Source organism: Pocillopora verrucosa, chromosome 2 (assembly GCF_036669915.1).
Source record: "Pocillopora verrucosa isolate sample1 chromosome 2, ASM3666991v2, whole genome shotgun sequence".
Taxonomy (NCBI): domain Eukaryota; kingdom Metazoa; phylum Cnidaria; class Anthozoa; order Scleractinia; family Pocilloporidae; genus Pocillopora; species Pocillopora verrucosa.
The window spans coordinates 7,049,322-7,065,930 of NC_089313.1; the positions used below are offsets into that span (position 1 = coordinate 7,049,322).

At 41.1% G+C, this 16,609-nt stretch overlaps 2 protein-coding genes across 2 annotated transcripts; both read right to left on the minus strand.

Annotated features, from left to right (window-relative positions):
* Positions 1–105: 105 nt before the first annotated feature.
* Positions 106–9,167, minus strand: LOC131787757 (polycystin-1-like protein 2). Its single transcript, XM_059104831.2, has 8 exons — positions 9,127–9,167; positions 8,215–8,415; positions 7,594–7,818; positions 6,265–6,987; positions 5,461–5,697; positions 2,805–4,115; positions 1,858–2,026; positions 106–1,553 (listed from the first exon to the last, which is right to left on the minus strand). Exons 2-8 carry the CDS (start codon positions 8,404–8,406, stop codon positions 106–108), a joined length of 4,305 nt encoding a protein of 1,434 aa, XP_058960814.2. The 5' UTR covers positions 8,407–8,415; positions 9,127–9,167.
* A 430-nt stretch (positions 9,168–9,597) lies between these two features.
* Positions 9,598–11,704, minus strand: LOC136279038 (uncharacterized). The gene is made up of 3 exons (XM_066162391.1): positions 11,588–11,704; positions 10,547–11,123; positions 9,598–9,891 (listed from the first exon to the last, which is right to left on the minus strand). The coding sequence occupies exons 1-3, from the start codon at positions 11,632–11,634 to the stop codon at positions 9,598–9,600; spliced, it is 918 nt and encodes a 305-aa protein (XP_066018488.1). The 5' UTR covers positions 11,635–11,704.
* Between the last annotated feature and the right edge of the window lie 4,905 nt (positions 11,705–16,609).

Genomic DNA, 16,609 nt, shown 5'->3' on the forward strand with positions numbered 1-16,609 from the left:
CTGTCGTCATTTTGCTTACTCGTCGATGATTGGTTCATTCTTGGAAGGGGGTAAAATACTCAACTTTGATTGACCAGCATCCGGATGAAGCGGATCATCTTGATCTTAATGCGAAATAATGATTGAGGTAACAAGAGAAATAAACTCTTTTTCCTCTCGCAGGTAGTCGAGATCAATGCCCTCTGTGCGTCTGGTAAGGACGTTAAGTCTTCTATCTATTTTTTGTAATCGTTCCTCTGTGCACCTAAGGAGACTTTTAAAATTTAAGCAAAATGGTTCTGCATCAGAGTGACACATGTTAACAAAAGTTGCATCATCACAAAATAATCTTAACTCTGGTCGCTTTTTTTCTTCATGAAACAACTCCATGAAGCGCTCCCCAATAAAGTGCGCCATTTCAAGCTCTTCTGCACTTTCTGCATTTTCCCGGGCATCAGCGTATGATTCGTTTAGAACAGAAACCAGCATATTCATAAGAACTATCGTCATCATTATCATGAATGACAGAACAAAGGTTGGGCCGATGAAGGGTTTATCTTCGCGAAGTTGAGCAATTGGGACTGCTTTTCCTAACAGAAATTGTAATTGTGAAAGAACTGCGAATAAATAACTGGAGTAATGGGGAACCACGCCACCAAAAAGCTGCATTCCCGTTACGACAAAGGCGTTGAAGACTATGAAGAAGAAAACCAAGTAGGACAGTTGGTACCCAACAGACTGACGGAACGATGAAAATAAATAAATGACGTAAGGATTGAAACGAATTAAATTCAAAAGCTTCACTGTTACCATGAAAATGGCGAGGGCAATGGAAGCGTTCTCCCAGTTTGCCCAGTTTAAAGCAGAGTGAAAATGAATTATTTCGAAGGGATTATTCTGAATAGCTTTAATGCTCTTCAAGATTTTCTTGGATCTTATCATATAGCTCATGACGGACGTTATAGAAGAAATGATCATTAAGAACTCCACCATATTCCAGACGGATTTGAAAAATGCAAACCTCTGTCGGTAGAGGTAATACAGCATCATAATGAAGAGGAACAACACCATTGCCAAGAACAAAAACTGACAAATGAGATAGAACATAACAGCCCCCGACTCTGTAGTATATAGCTCAAGTGTATCCACCCTCATTGTAGTGTAGGCTGCACCAGACGCAATCATTTCGTAGATGAATGTAGCAATGCTAATCAGGTTCGTATTGATATTAAACGCTGCAAATTCTAGAACTACAGCACGGGTATGACGATCAAGCCATCCAAGGCCCATAGTCTCACCCAAGACGCTATGCGCTGTTTGCGCATCGTACCCCAAGACGGCTACGTAACCGCCTCCTCCATAAGTGTTGTATACGGCTTTGACAGGATCGATGCCGAGCTTTTCAGCTTTCTGGTAGCGCCATGGTTTTGGGCAGATTCGAAGAGCCTCTGGCCATGATGTATTGTCTGGAAGTGGCCTCCATCCGGGAAGGCTTAACTCTGTTGTATCCTCCATCTCTGGAGAGTAATCGTAGTAGCAGTTTGGTATAATTTTAGGAATTGATTCACAGGGACCTTGAAAGGAAAAAGAAAACAGAGTACCGCAAATGAGAGGGGGTTCTGAAGTCTGAAATGGAGAGGAGGAGGGAGGGGGAATTTTATTTGTCAGCGCTCTTTCTGGTCTGAATTCCATTTCCATTCTTGTTTTTAGCTTGTGATTCATATTTCCAGTGACTCAAATTCCACCTCCCCGACCGTGAAAAAAAGTGCAGATCTCAGTTTCCACGTTATCTCTTCGAGCTCCTCTAAAAGACTTTCAACCGATCACGGTTTTGATTAAAGAAAAAACGACAACAACCGAAATAAATTTATAACCTACTTTGATGAATTCTCAATTGTCGCATCCGAGGCATGCCAATCAAAATAGACATCTTATTGGTGATGTAACCTTCCTTTTTCTCTTCAAGGCCATTGTACCAGGATTGGTCATAAATGTTTGGCAGAAACTCCTGCCTCATCCATACCCACAGTTCCTTTGAGTCAGTGACCTAAATCACAGATCACAGGATTAATGTGAACTGAAAAGTTGCTTAAAGAGAACTTAACATACAAGATAGTGTATGTTAATTGGAAAAACACCTGTTACTGCAATTCTTATCGGATTTCAACCAATTCAGTCATGGACACCTAGGGAACTACAGACCAGTTACTTTTCACCGCCGGATGAGATGAGGGGGGGGGGGGTTAGGTGGGATTTTTGGGGGGATCACATGGCTTTCAGAGTAACGGATGGGGGGGGCTGGGAGAGGATCATTTGTTACAAACAGAGTAGAAAGGGAGTACTATAGGAAGTGGACTACTGATTAATTGTCAATAAGACGGGGATTCTAGGTATGTTACGGGGCCTTAGTGGGAAATCTGGTTAATTTTATTGTGAGACAACCAAAGTCCTCCAAACCCCCACCCCAGGCAATAAATAATGATCTGTACCTTTTTTTTTTCTTGTGACAAGGTAATTCGATATTATCAACTGAGTTGACAACGTAAATTGGCCGCAGTAGAGGGTTTCAAAGCTGACGTTTCGAGCGTTAGCCCGTCGTCAGAGCGTATCCCTGCTTTGCAGTTAGAATATCAAACTTTCAACTCTCCTTTCGGTGACAGGTTTAACTTCTCGACTCAAATGATTCATTACAGATATTCTGTTAGTCTATAACATGGCTCATTCAATTGCATATACAGAAATGCATTTCCTTCAAAAAGGCAATAAGTATAAAAGGAATTTGAAATGATTTCTTCTTTGAATTACTTAAAAGAAGTAGATCTTACCCGGTCGAACTTTGTGAAAGAATTCCTCGTTGCGATTGTCATTAAGAAACGATTTCCATTCTTGTTTCCGTAAGTGACGATAGACAGGAGAAACATAAATATTAAATGGAGGACGATTTGTCTCGCCATACTTGTCAGTTGAGCCTCTTTTCTGCTTCGTACACGCATTTTTTCCATGAGATTCTTTTTAAAGCGTTGCTTAGGGTTTTCACTTAGGAAATCTATGTCATCATCTGGTGGGTCGCCCTCTTCCACTTTGTTCTCTTGTTGGTCTTCTTTTTTATTTCTACTCAAAAGGAAGGAAACGCCGAGAACTGCTAACATGACCTTTGTCGGTTGGGTAACAAAAATATCTTGTCCATTTGAGATAAGAATGGATGCGAGCCATTGCTCAGCAACCTCTTTTCCCCACATTAAACTGTAAAATAACGTGAACGCTGCAGCAGTCACGGTGGTCATAAAGCAGAGAAACCAAGCCATGTATTTACAGAAATGAGGCAGCATACAGGCTTTACCGTTTACTTCATCGATGAGTTGTTGTACTTGGTAGGATTCTTCATATTTGTCTGCTTTTTTCTCTTTGGTTCTGCTAGACTTAAACAGAAACACGATGAGGACGTTCACTGGTGCGACTATGATGCTACTTTGTACTCCAATGACTATCTGTCTCGAGGAAAATTTGAATGGTCCGATCTGTATTGCTCCTACCGACTCTCCACCAATGTTGTAAAACATGGCATTAGCAATCATGGCACTGAAGAGAACTGAAAGACAACACGACGCTCTTTGCACGCGCGTGAAAGTACTATTGCACGCTTTTCCAAACACTGACATCCACAAATGACTGTCGGCTAGTTTCCTTCCGAAGCGTGATCTCACCTCTGCCGAGAAGGAAGTAACACCTTTGCTTTCTACGCTAACCTCTATTTGCCCATCGTCTTTTTCTAGAGCAAGCCATCTATTTACGGGGAACACCCACTGATCCTTCGTTTGTCTGTCTCTTATTACCACTGCCTCTACAAACCAAGATGGACTCTCTCCCGAATTATCGTGTTCCAAAGTTATTTCATTTAAATTTCCTAACGATTCATTGGTAACTAGGACAAAACCATTTACACTTCCTCGACCGAACATAAGGTTCAAACCTCCATTTCGTCGCAGGGGAATTTGGTCGTGATCTTCATTTTCCCCTTTTATGCTAATTGTTACGTTTGCAGTTGTTGCTGAATCCCTCCAGACGCCAGTACTAATAACCATGTCGTAATAGTAAGTTCCTTCATCAGCAATATTTACACGTTGTGGTGAGCAAATCTGCAAGTATATACTCAAATGATGACAGAAATATGATTCATTAAAAATGGAGAGATTTTAGAACTTGAGCTCGGTAGGGAAATAAATGATTGTCATTCGTCTAATCACGAACGTGGAAGGAGAAAGAAGTACGCCAAAATACCCCAAAATGCCCATTTCCCATGAGGAATGGATCCCAAGACCTTTAAATTCCGCGCTCTTATGGTCTTCTACGGAGTCATTGAGACTTTATGGTGAGTTATGCCATAGTTAAGTTTTTATGTGACTCACGTCTGGCATATAATGCTAAGATCGATAGTATCGGAAGCGTCATGCGAGTATCAACATTTTCCTTTGTTCCTCTGCTCAGCACAAAATTCACCACCTTTCTTGTTCCAATTAATGACACCTTTGCGTATTCTGGCGCGATCTTTAATCCTCGGTCACTGATTTCTTAGAAATTATGTTCGTAGCCGAGATTCAAAGGCTTAAGCCTTTGGAGTAAATCTGCCTGAGGGGCGGTTTTTTCCAAACCTTAATGATTTCCCTTAAGTTATTTTTTGATGAAGAATGAAGAACGGGTACGATCTTAGCTGAACTGCGTAAGGACATCCCTAAGAACCTCCGCTTATTCTCCTCAAAATGAAATTACCATTAAGGAACTTGCGAGATACGTGTAAGCTTATTCTAGAAAAGCAGATACCATGAGTTTTAAAATAAAACAAGAGTTAGGAGGATTCCCTTCGGAATGAGGTTATACAGGAGACTGGGTATCTAAACTTTATCTCTAATGCTGTATTGAAAGTCTGGTAAGTACACATGGAAAACTTTGTACATACTATACTACGTTAGCAAAATTAATAATAGGGACCTTAAGCAGTCAGGACGGCAACGCCGAGGAAGACTTCGATTAAGAGATGAATTTCTGCCTTTAATTAGAATTTCAAAAATGGCTGCATATGTTTACCGTCTCATATGGCGCCACACCTCAACTTCAGCACAACGTATAAAAGAAGCGTTGAGTTCCAAATGGAAATTTAAATAATTTGCCGTCGCGGTTTCGGTTCGCGGACGACGCAAGTTGTGGTGATTTCACGTTGTTGTTTTGCATGGAACGGCTAGGAAATGTACTAAGTCTTAAAACGCATGTGCTAAGCGATTGTTCTGCCAATTAGATCTTTTGTTTTTTCGTGTCCTCGTTGCCGTCGCCGTCGTGATTTGCTTAAGGTCCCCACTGTAATGTGTAATACGGTCATGGGTTCAAATCCAGTACAGGCCTAAATTTTTGCCAGGCCTTATTTTCACTACCGCTTATGAAGTGTCCATTATTCCGAGGATCGCTTTCATATTCAAGAATAATACTTACGTTACTCTCATCTTTTCTGTCAGCTCTCCTCGCAAACACCAACACGATGAAATAGGTGAGGAACACACATGCAATTGTCACAAGCACCGATATGTTGCCAGACTCACTAAGACGCGAGAACTCTGTGAAAACTTTGTCAAAATCAATAGGATTGGGTTTTTGAATGAAGTTTCCACCAAAAGACGTCAAATGATTGCAGAGGCATTTGAGATGCGTTGTGTTGGAACCTGAATCGACCTGCCATAGAAAGATCTTGTATGAGAAATAAATTCGTGGAGTTCATCTTTAAGCTTTTGCCAGGTAATCTTATTTAAAATTTTTAAAGATTATTATGAAGATGTCGCAAATTGAAGAAAGATGCAAAGCAGGGTTCACGAGCCTAATGCAAAAACGAAAAAACTCAAGCCAAAAAAAACAAGCATCTTTCTATTGAATGTCGTCAAACAAACACCTTGGTAACTGTAACGTCCAGTCAGATAAAAGAAATTTCAGGAAGCCAACTAGAACTCGAGGTAAAACAAGAACACTGTTTGAGGCGCGGGAAAACCCAAGTGAACAAGTCACGTGTGGTTTTAGTCTTGCCTCTAATTGGTCGAAAGGGTAAGGTAGTTTTTTCAGAACAATTACGGTACGAAGTGAAGGAAACCATTGCAATCGCGAATAACTTTGGACAGCCAAGGTATTGAAAAAATGAATTGCACAATCTTGCTACTCTGGATAGCCCAACTACTCTGCGACATGAATGTCGATTTGAAATACTCCACAGGTTACCGCTGGATTGAAATTGAATCCTTATCAATGTACCTTGCAACCATCAGAAGTCCACTTTTCCTCATCTTCAGACCAATACAAACAACTCGACTGAGTTACAGTGAAAGTGTAGTTGACATCAGAGCGTGGGTCATATTGAGGTACGACCGTCTGATGGACACCTTTAGGGGGAGGATCTTTGACACCAACACAGGATCTTCTCTGACGCCCTTGGCCAAAGCAGGACCTCTTCTCTCTTGCATGTTTGCTTTCAGTTTTTGATACCTCCAACAATAAACCAATATATATGAGAGTTGGTTTCGTCGGAAGAACTGTGATGGTTTTCTCGTCGAGATGGCAAGAAGATTCGTTCGGTACGACCTTAGTCATGTTCCCGCATATCGAAGTGAACCTAACAGTGACGTTAAGATCAGAGCTCTCCGTTGAAGGTCTCGATCCAAATTTCACAAGCAATTTAATAGATGTGTTTGTTCCTCGTAAGCCTAACGTGATAAAAACAGGCACATCTGCTAGCTCTGCGTAGTAGCTTCGGACAGTCAATTGGTGGGGCTTCAGGAAATGATGTTCGATCACTGTTTTGTTGTTGGTCTTTGAGGGTGGGCCCGAAAGTGGGATGACGATTTCGATGTAGTTATCCAGGTTTGTAACATTCAGTTTTGCTCCATTTTCCGATTGAAGTTCAAGACTTATAACACTGGATTGGACTTTCGTGCTGCTGTTATCCCAGCTGAATGGATTAAAATCAACAGCTTTCATCTGCCAAATGAAATATGGAGAGAAGAGTCGGTGGACTTGTTTAATGCTGTTTTCTAACGTACCAATGTTTTCTTTTTCCTATCTTAAGTTAATATGTCGCTCGTTGCAATGAAATTGTGTCGCATTTTCGTTCAAAGCTCTTCCTCATTGAACGAGACAAACTTAGAAAACCTCGGACTTTGGTTTCCTTGACTTTTGGACGAGCTATACTGAATGAAAATTCATAATAACGAGATGTTCATATCAAAATATGTATTTGAAATTTTCATAACTAAGACGAAAAGAGGTTTATTCGTCTGTGGGAAGTCGCTGGGCTTGAATTGCACAACTTTTCGTCTATTCAAATAAATAGATTCCATGTTGCCGTGGGTCTGTTCAATGACCACATATGACTTCAAAATGTGGTATCAAAAAAGTGTGGCACACAAGGCGCAGCAGAGTGTGTGACTGATGTTCTCATCATATTTTGACGTCTTCTCTGATCTATTGCTGAACAGATCCACGAGGGGGTTGTCCTCCTATAGATCATATGTAAGAAACAACCAAATACCTGCATTCTTCAGCTCATTATAGAAAATTTTGTCGTAGAGTTCTAAAGCACTATACCTTTGCATTGATATTTCCATCGCCCACATTTCCTAGGTCTCTTGGTAATTTAAATTTTGTAGGCCCGTATTCCATACCTAGACCCTTAACGTCATTAGCGGACACCTTCTTTAGGGAAGTTGTCAAGCCGGGCGATTCAAGTACAAGATTTTCTGAGGGAACCAGGCGAGCAAAGAATGCATCGTTCATAGCGTCCAACTTTTGAACAGCCTTTTTCACACTATCCTGTAATAGTAAATTGATGAAAGCTAATGTTGTTGCGCACTAAAGATCATTTCTCGAAAATGATTACCCCATCACACAAGTCACGCTTGACAGAGATACTTTGCGACCGTGATTTTTCCCTCCTTTTTCCATTGCAACCATGGTGTACTTTGCGTTTGTCTCAGCTTAAGCAAAAGCGAGCGATGTGCCTTAAGTGCAGGAAAGTATGAGTCACTTGGAGACTGATTGGTTAAAAGTATGGCGCCAGGTTTCTAGACCAATCAAAATCGAGCAAAGCGTCCGAAAGCGTGGGAAAATAACTGCTACTAATCAGTCAAAAAGATGGTGCGAGTTTTCTAGAGCAATCTCAAAGCTTGGCCACGCAAAATGACTGCAATCTTGAGCTACTTACCATACCTTTTCAGTGAGAGTAATGGTGTTTTCCGTGGAATATCCGCTTGCATTATTCGATCTCGAAGTCGATTGAAGAACATTCTTGAGACATGCCGTCATACTCTTCGCCGATTCCTCTAACTCCGCAGAAAAAGGCTCCTCAATGTCACCAAGGGCATATCTCAGCAATTCTGTTGTCGTATCAGTCAATTTCATCGTTTCGTTCTTAAAAAAAGTAAGGTAAAGTCTATAGTCGAGTCGAGTGGCCCACCCAGCCGGAGCTTTTCCCAGTTTCCTCGACATGAAGCGACGAACAGTACACTACTCCCCCCCTGAATGGGATGCTGGTCCATTGCAAGGTTACCCTTTAGCATTTGATCAGGCTTCCCTGACAATTTGCCGTTGCTCCTTTTACTCATTGGTAGAGAGCGGCACCCTAAGAGTTCAGTGTTCTCTCAAGAACGCAACGCATTGACTCGGCCAGAAGCCCGTTTCTCGAAAGTCACGGTAACTTAACGGGCCCTAAGCCATGTTTTGAAATAAAATTTAAAGATTGGAGATGCAAGTTGTGGCACTCTAATCACTCCATTTTGTTTCTTTAGATGAAAGTTTTATTGTATAGTTCTCAAAACTTGTGAAACCCCCCACTTTGAATGAAAACAGAACGGCTTTACAGACCCGTGAAGTCACCAGAGCTTTCCAGAAATGACCTTCAGGCCTCGAAACCAAGACTTCTCCACCTGGACTTCTCGACCTAGACTCCGTTACGTCACCGCGTCTCCCGCGTTCATCCTAAAGATAGACACTTTATCTCAATACCTAATACAACATCTTACAATTCTAGTGTTACCCTGAGAAGAGTCTTGACGTGATGAAGCTGTTGACTCTTTGCGTTAAGAGATCTAATCTAAAAAACATAATAGTTATGTATTTTACCGCAGTTTTTCCACAGCTATCACAGTCCTTGGTTTCTTGGTCTCCCCCTGCCATTCTGACCACACTCATAATCATTCGAGACATCTGAAGGTCCTCCGGCGTAATGGAAGTAAATTTTTCCACTAAAGTGCTGGAAATCTACTCCAAAAGAAAAAAAGAAAGATTGAAGTGAAAACGCAAGAGAATGTCAGAACCGAAAACGTGTGGTTTTGTACAAGGAAACCGCAATCGGAACCAATGTCAGTATCTAAGTCCTGCCCACCCACCCCTCCCCTAACCCGACATTAACCTTACTTTGCTCAGTTGCCTGTTGGTTAGTTAAGGGAGGGGTAGGGGGGCAATAGCTAAGATACTGACATTGATTCCTAAGTTGTTTGTCCAGATCAACGTTAACAACACTACTGCGAAGAGAGGGTGGATAAAAAAGCCAAACGTCTGACAGGAAACATTCTTTTTATTCTTTGTGGCTTTCTAAAGATGTGTCAGCGGGTGAGGGGTCGTCTTAAATGTAAAAATTTGACTTTGCATTTTTTTCAATACACCTACTAGTGCTTTCGTATCTCGGCTTAGTGGTTGTCCGCACTCTGTTTTCTCGTTGGCTGACTTGAGGACACTTATAGCGAGCTGGGAAGCCTTGCTGATTTCACCTATTTTTAGAAATCCATCCAAGTTATTGTTTTTTCCAATTATTAAACTTTTCAACTCTTTGGCAGCCCGCTCTTCCACCGTTGAGGGGCAAGTATGAAGCCCCGAAGAAGGCATCACCTGATGAAAAGGAAGAGAAGGAACTCATTAAGAATGATGGTGTTTGGTCTTGTCCCGAGCGTGGGACAAAGAAAAAATTCTGAGTCCACTGGAGGAGTCGAACCATAGACTTTCGAATTCCGCTGTTTGACGCTCCACCACTCAGCAACAGAAGCCATAAAGTGTGAGATAAGCGAAGGAAACCACGACGCGAAGCGGAGTGGTTTCCATCTTATCGAGTGTTCTCCCAACCTCCCAAGTGTTTACATCAGGCTATGTAAACATGGAAAACATTTTACATTTCTTTTATAAAATAACTAATGAAAGAGCCTCTTCTTGCAACGAAGGAAAGCGACGTGCTTGTTGTTGTTGTTCAGTTGGCTTTTCGGCCGTTTCTTGAGTACTGGGAAAATTACACTCCAAAGAAAAATTAGGAAAATCTTCTTCTTCCATCACTGTACTCAAAACAAACTTAAAGAAACTGAGTTACTGCTAAATAAATAGGAGGGAGAACTCCGCAAGAAGATTCAGTATGAAAACCGTGTTTACATACGCTCATGTAAAATGGTTTTATGGCCAATCAGAGCGCGCGTACTATTTGAGTTATTTTATAAAGGCAAATATTAACTAACTTATCTTAAAAGAGTCAAAGAGGGCCATAAATTTGTATCGTTACCTTTACGGCAAATTTCTCAACAACAGCCACCCCAACAGCATTCTTGATGATGACATTGACTGTTAATTTGTAATCGTTTTCAGGTGAGCCAGAAGGTAAAACTGTCGTCACTGACTTTGAAGAAATGCCGTAAGAAATTGGATCTTCTTCAGCGCGAAATTCATAGGTCAGCGGTGTACTTTTATCTTGCCAACCGTAGCATTCAAATAAGAACTCCGTCTCCATAGACACACCCTCTGCGGCTGATGGCCTGCAGTACCCACTGTGCGGCTGTCCAGCGGTCTCAAACTCGAGCACTGCAAACCCCTCTGTTCCTCCTGGCGATGTTGCAAATAAAGCCAAGCTATATTTGGAATTCGACTTCAAAGAATTCTTTCTAATGATCATGTTGGTAGCATTTATTGCAGTTGATGTCATGTTGGATAAATTAGTTACTGGTTCCCACCGATTGGAATACAAATCCATTCTATTTAAAAGCCACCTGTACTCTGAACCATTGCAAGGCGAATTGAGACATTCTGACGTTACTCGAAGTTTGTTAGAAGCCGACACAATTGCGCCACAGTCGACAAAACACCTTAAACGAAAAAAGAGGCATTAGGTACCGATCGATATTTGTCGCGTGGGAGAGGGGAGGGGGAGGGGTAAAGGAAACGGAAGGGGGTCAGTCGTCGCCAACAGAGTTTACAGAGGGACTATAGGAAATTGACTGCCAGTTAACAGCCAATGAGGAGGAATGACATGAACATAACTACGGAGCCCTATTGTGGGGAGGGGGGAAGTAACATCTGCTTCATCTGGTTTTGGTGCATTGCACATCACCTAACACCGTAAACTAAATACGATCTTTAATACGCTTAATATAGGTGTTGGGTCTAAAAAAAAACATTCAATCTTGGTCTCCAGATCTGACTAAAGGATTGTCAGCTGAGTTCAGCTTCTTTATTTTTATAGGTTTCGTTTTGATATAATAGAAGACAAATCTCGACTTAGGATTATGCCGTTTAGCACAGGTTTCAATGTTCAAATCTTAGTACGTACCTTAGACTGATTTGAGGTATTTCGTTAGTGGCAATCTCAAAGGACATTTCCGCAAAGTCACTTCTATCATCCTTAGACACAGTCAGCCTGAGAACGTAGGTTTTATTACCAAATGTAAGTCTTTTAGGATCAATTCTTACTGCTGTTAAGTTACTTTCTCCGACAAAAGACCCGAAACAATCATTGCTGAAGGAGACGTTTTTTACAGGGTCATAACAAGACCAGGTGAAGTTAACTCCAGTGTGGTTTCCGGGTCCAATATCCGCGTCGTAACTAAGTGAACCGTCCACTGTAACAGCTTTGCTCGACGACCAGCGAACTTTGCTTCCTCCGTCGATTATAGCTCGTACAGGACCTTTGACAACTTCTAGAAAACCATAGTCAAAAGCAAGGAGAATTTGCGAGGCATCTAGATCCCCAATTGTGATAGAAGCAGTGAATTTGATTTGATAGATGCCAGCCAGAATGGATCGCCTTTTTATGGTCCATTGTGTTGTTCCTTGACTGACTAATGTTCCATTTGGTGACTCAAAAAGTTCCAGCTCCCGTTCGCTAATTAAGCGCCATTCCATGATGCTTTCCAGTATAGATACATCATCTCGTAGTCCTGCAATATTAGCCTGATAGACACTTTTCTCAGAACGCTTGATAACAGTTGCCTTGTATTTGTCCTTGGAGATGTTTCTTATCGCTACAGAGAAGTCTCCTATGTGCAAAAGATCATCAAGTTCAGGTGTATATAGGAACTGAATCTGCGACAGATTCAAGGTAATTTAGAAGACCAATAATTAAGTTACATATGGTAAATCAGGATAAGGACATCTATCTATCACAACCCAGGAAAACGAATTTTGATACAGAGTGCATGTTTTTCGAGAGGCCCTTAACATAATCGACGGCAACAAGAAAAACAATTTCAATGATGTATTTTCAACTCCTTAGTTCGCATATTATTGAAGAGCGCAGCAAATGTTTGCTTTTCGTGAGTACTTTACTTTAGCCCTAATTTGGAACCCAGATTTTTACTGTTTACCTGAAATGACGCGCAGTCGCCGGAAAGTCTGGGTACGAGACTACCTAGCCTGGATCTTGATCTGTTGAGTCTACGAGGAGAAGATTTTCTGTCTCGAAGATACATCATTAAGCATAAATGATGGTGTGTCTCATCCTTTTGATATAAATTGGTATAAATGTCCACTTACCTAAGGGCTTACAAGAGAGCCCGTCACCATGATAACCTGTCCTACACTTGCAGGTGAAGGAGCCATTATTGTTGTAACAGTGAGCTACACCATTGCAGTTGTGGGTTGCCGTGGCACATTCATCAATATCTGCAGGAATGCATTTTACAGTTCTTGGCCATTGAGAAGCCAAAGGTACATTACGAATGTTTAGGTATGGCGAAAAGCTACTGTTAAATTGGCTAATAGACTTGCACTTAGATTTCATGTTTCGTTTTTAGCACAAACAACTAAAACTGGATGTACGCGCATTTTGTATTCTTTAGTTCTGCGTGATCTCGCTGCATGAATTGGAACACACAAGATGGAATAAATCTTTTTGTAAAACTTTACTGAATATCAACTCATCTTGACTGAACAAGCTAAGTTTAGTTTCTGGGCTGATGGAAAGTGCAGTTTTCAACCGAGTGCCGTAAAACAAAACCCGCAAGTAATCCCAGCGATTAATCAGAACGAAGCTTTGTAAATAATGTAAAAATTGATTATTCTTGGCTAATTTGATATTATCAACTGATTTGAAAACATACATTGGCCACCGTGAAGAGCTTCAAAGCAGACGTTTCGAGCGTTTGCCCTCATCAGAACTCGAAACGTCAGCTTTGAAACTCTTCACGGTGGTCAATTTACGTTTTCAAATCACTTGATAATACCAACCGTAACATTCAAATAAGCTATATTGGAATTCGACTTCAAAGAATTACCCTGTTATACCCTCCCACCGACGCAGCACCACAGTTTCTATAGAAACTGACATCCTCTATTCATTGATTACTCTTAGTTTATTTGACTGGTTCCGCTTAAGTGACTGTTCAATACGGGTGGAGAACAATACAAAAAGGCTTTTGGGACTGAGTTCACAGAGGTGACCGCTTAACAGAGGTTAAAATAACAGTAATTGAGGAGTAAAATTTTCGGGACTTTGACAAAAGACCGCTTAACACTGTGTTGTTGAATGCAGCTTCGACTGTAGCGACATGCACAATACTTGCACAATTGAATTAATCGTGGACGTCCCGGGCGATTCGCAAAGTGTAAATACCTTACAGCAACGCACGACAAACATGCATCAAGCTTAAAGTCAGCTTTGAAAAAACCATCTCACCGGTACAATTAACACCATCTCCTGAATATCCTTGAAAACAGGCACAGACGAAAGAACCTAGAGTGTTAGAACAATTCGCTTTCGAATGACAGTTGGGAGTTGCAGCTGTGCATTCATCAATATCTGCAATAGTCAAATATGGCATTAATTCGTGTACATAACTTAAGATGCTTTTAGGAGTATTTAAAACATTGCAAACTGTCCCATGAAATTGTTTTAGACTCTTTGGATCACCGTCCTGAGCGAAAATGTTCATGGTGCGTTCTAAACAACAGAAACGCAAAAGGGCGGTTTTACGAAAAGTTTTTCGAATTTGGTGTTACTGACACCAAGTGCAAGGTCTTAGGACAGCTCACAAAAGGAATATTTTTCCATGATAATCTCTTAAAAGTAATATTTATTGTATTGCAAATTATCTAATTGGCCTTTCACTTAGAGAACGTAGAGTTATCACACCTGTGCACTGTCGACCATCCAACGAGAATCCTTCCTTGCAGCTGCAAGTAAACGCACCATCAGTGTTGGTACAAATTGCCGCTTGCTGACAGTCATGAGTGTGGTTTGTGCATTCATCGATATCTGAGATCATCACAAGAGATATGACATAAATATTTATTTCGAGCGTTTCTCAGTGAAATGATGATGATAAGAAGGAGATGAAGAAACATAGCGTGATTGATAAAATTATCATTCGCGTGTCAGTTGTGTTGAAGAAAACTTCTACTATGCTGAACACCAAGATATGAGTATTCTGTGGCCTAAACAAATCGGATCTGTTTGTGCTTGAATTGGTTTGTAATTATTTCGCCAACCGACGAGTTCTTCTTTATTGACTCATTAAAATTTTTCCCAGTAAGAAGAGCTGACTTTCTCTTCGATCATCAAATCAATGAGCTCAGTGGTTGATGATTGCAAGAAAATTTTAATCCCTATCTGCTTGTTGCCATGTTCGCTTTTCTATTCTCAAGATAAGCACCACTCTCAGTTTGTTCAGTAAACCAACCCCTTACTTCCATTTTCTCTACATCAATTTCCTTACTGCAAAACATTTGTTTTAGTTTGAAGTCTGAAAATTTGTTTTTCTTCCTTCATATCAGCATTTTTCCTCATAACGTTTTAACGCGGTGTGGAGAAGTTAAATTGGAAATTAGCCATTCAGCGATTTTAGACCCACACTCTTGCAGCGACTAAGCAGTGTGGTTGATGTAAGAAGGAAAAAGAAATAAAGCTATGGAAAGGAATATGGATGCAAGCAGTTTATCAAGGAGATCGTGCTGCTATTTTCTGCCGCACGCTTTATTCTTTTTTTAAGAGCGTATGGACATTTCTTACCATTACAAGTTACACCGTCTCCAGAATACCCTTCGTTGCAAGAAACAATTGAAAGAACCGAGGGTATTGTTGCAAGTTGCGTGGGAGAGTGACAGTGTGGGAATTGCCGTACATTCATCAATGTCTACCATAAATATTTAAAGGAAACAAAAGATGCAGTTATTCCACGATGTCAGAAAAGGGAGACAATCAGTAATGACAAGAACAAAGGGAAGGTAAAGTGTGACCTCATTTTAAGGATCTCTTTTAAACACCCCCTGGGAGAGAGAGCGTTGAGGGAGTACTGTGGGGGTGTATCACTAAGGTTCTCACCCCTTGACCCTGATCATTACAAATTTGTTGATTTCCCTAACCTGTTTGATAAAAGGAAATTATTTACATTGTGACCATGTCGACTAAGGGGAGCCGTCGTTAGTTACAGAATTTCTCTCGAATCTCACTCAAACCCGACAGTAGAACCACAAACCCCCCTACAGGCTGCAGGATCGCCTACGTTCTTCTTAAAAGCCTTTTTGAAGGCTTTTTGTCCAAGAATACACCTTTTTCAAAACACTAAATGAACAACGTTGTATATCCTGAAAACTGTAATCTATTTGGTGTCACATACCCGTTAAGTCATAATAGGGAAGTTCCCCCTCTTGGGTTGCAGGCTCTCTAGTTTGATGGTTACGATAAACTAATTTCAAACTCAGAGTCGAGAGTAATTCGAAGGTGCTTTGGTTTGGCTTTACTTCTCTTTATGATGGCAGTCATAAGCTGAACTCGCACCTCATTCTTATGTCCGTTAGGTGTAGAAATAATCAGCCAATCGCAACTCGGTCACTCGCGTTTTCGGGTGGGTCCGCCTTGAGGCTTCAGGCCGTTTGCGTTGTTTCTCACATGAAAACCAGGTGGTGTTTTTCTTTCTCTGGATTGGCTGATGTGATTAACTTTGGTCGGGGTCTACTTAATCATGTTAAGCGAACCGGGTTGGGAAGTACAATTCGGTCTGTAATCCTTCGAGGTGATTAACAAAATCGGACGACCACGACGCGGGAGGGTCCGATTGTTAAGCACGAGTATGATACGGACAGAATGGACGGCAACAATAGTCCTGTTACATATTAAATCACAACTATGACAATAATTGAGATAGAAAATTAGACATCGATTATTTACGTTTATATATAATGAAAAACAAACAACAACAAGCAATGCAGAGAAATGCGGGACAACAGCGCCAACATTGACTCGTTCTGTCCACTTGCCACAGGCATGACGGTGTCAACTTTCCCTTTAACTGTTCTTATTACGTTATCCAATTACAAGCATGACGCGTTACACTGTACCACCAGTGATCAAGTCGGG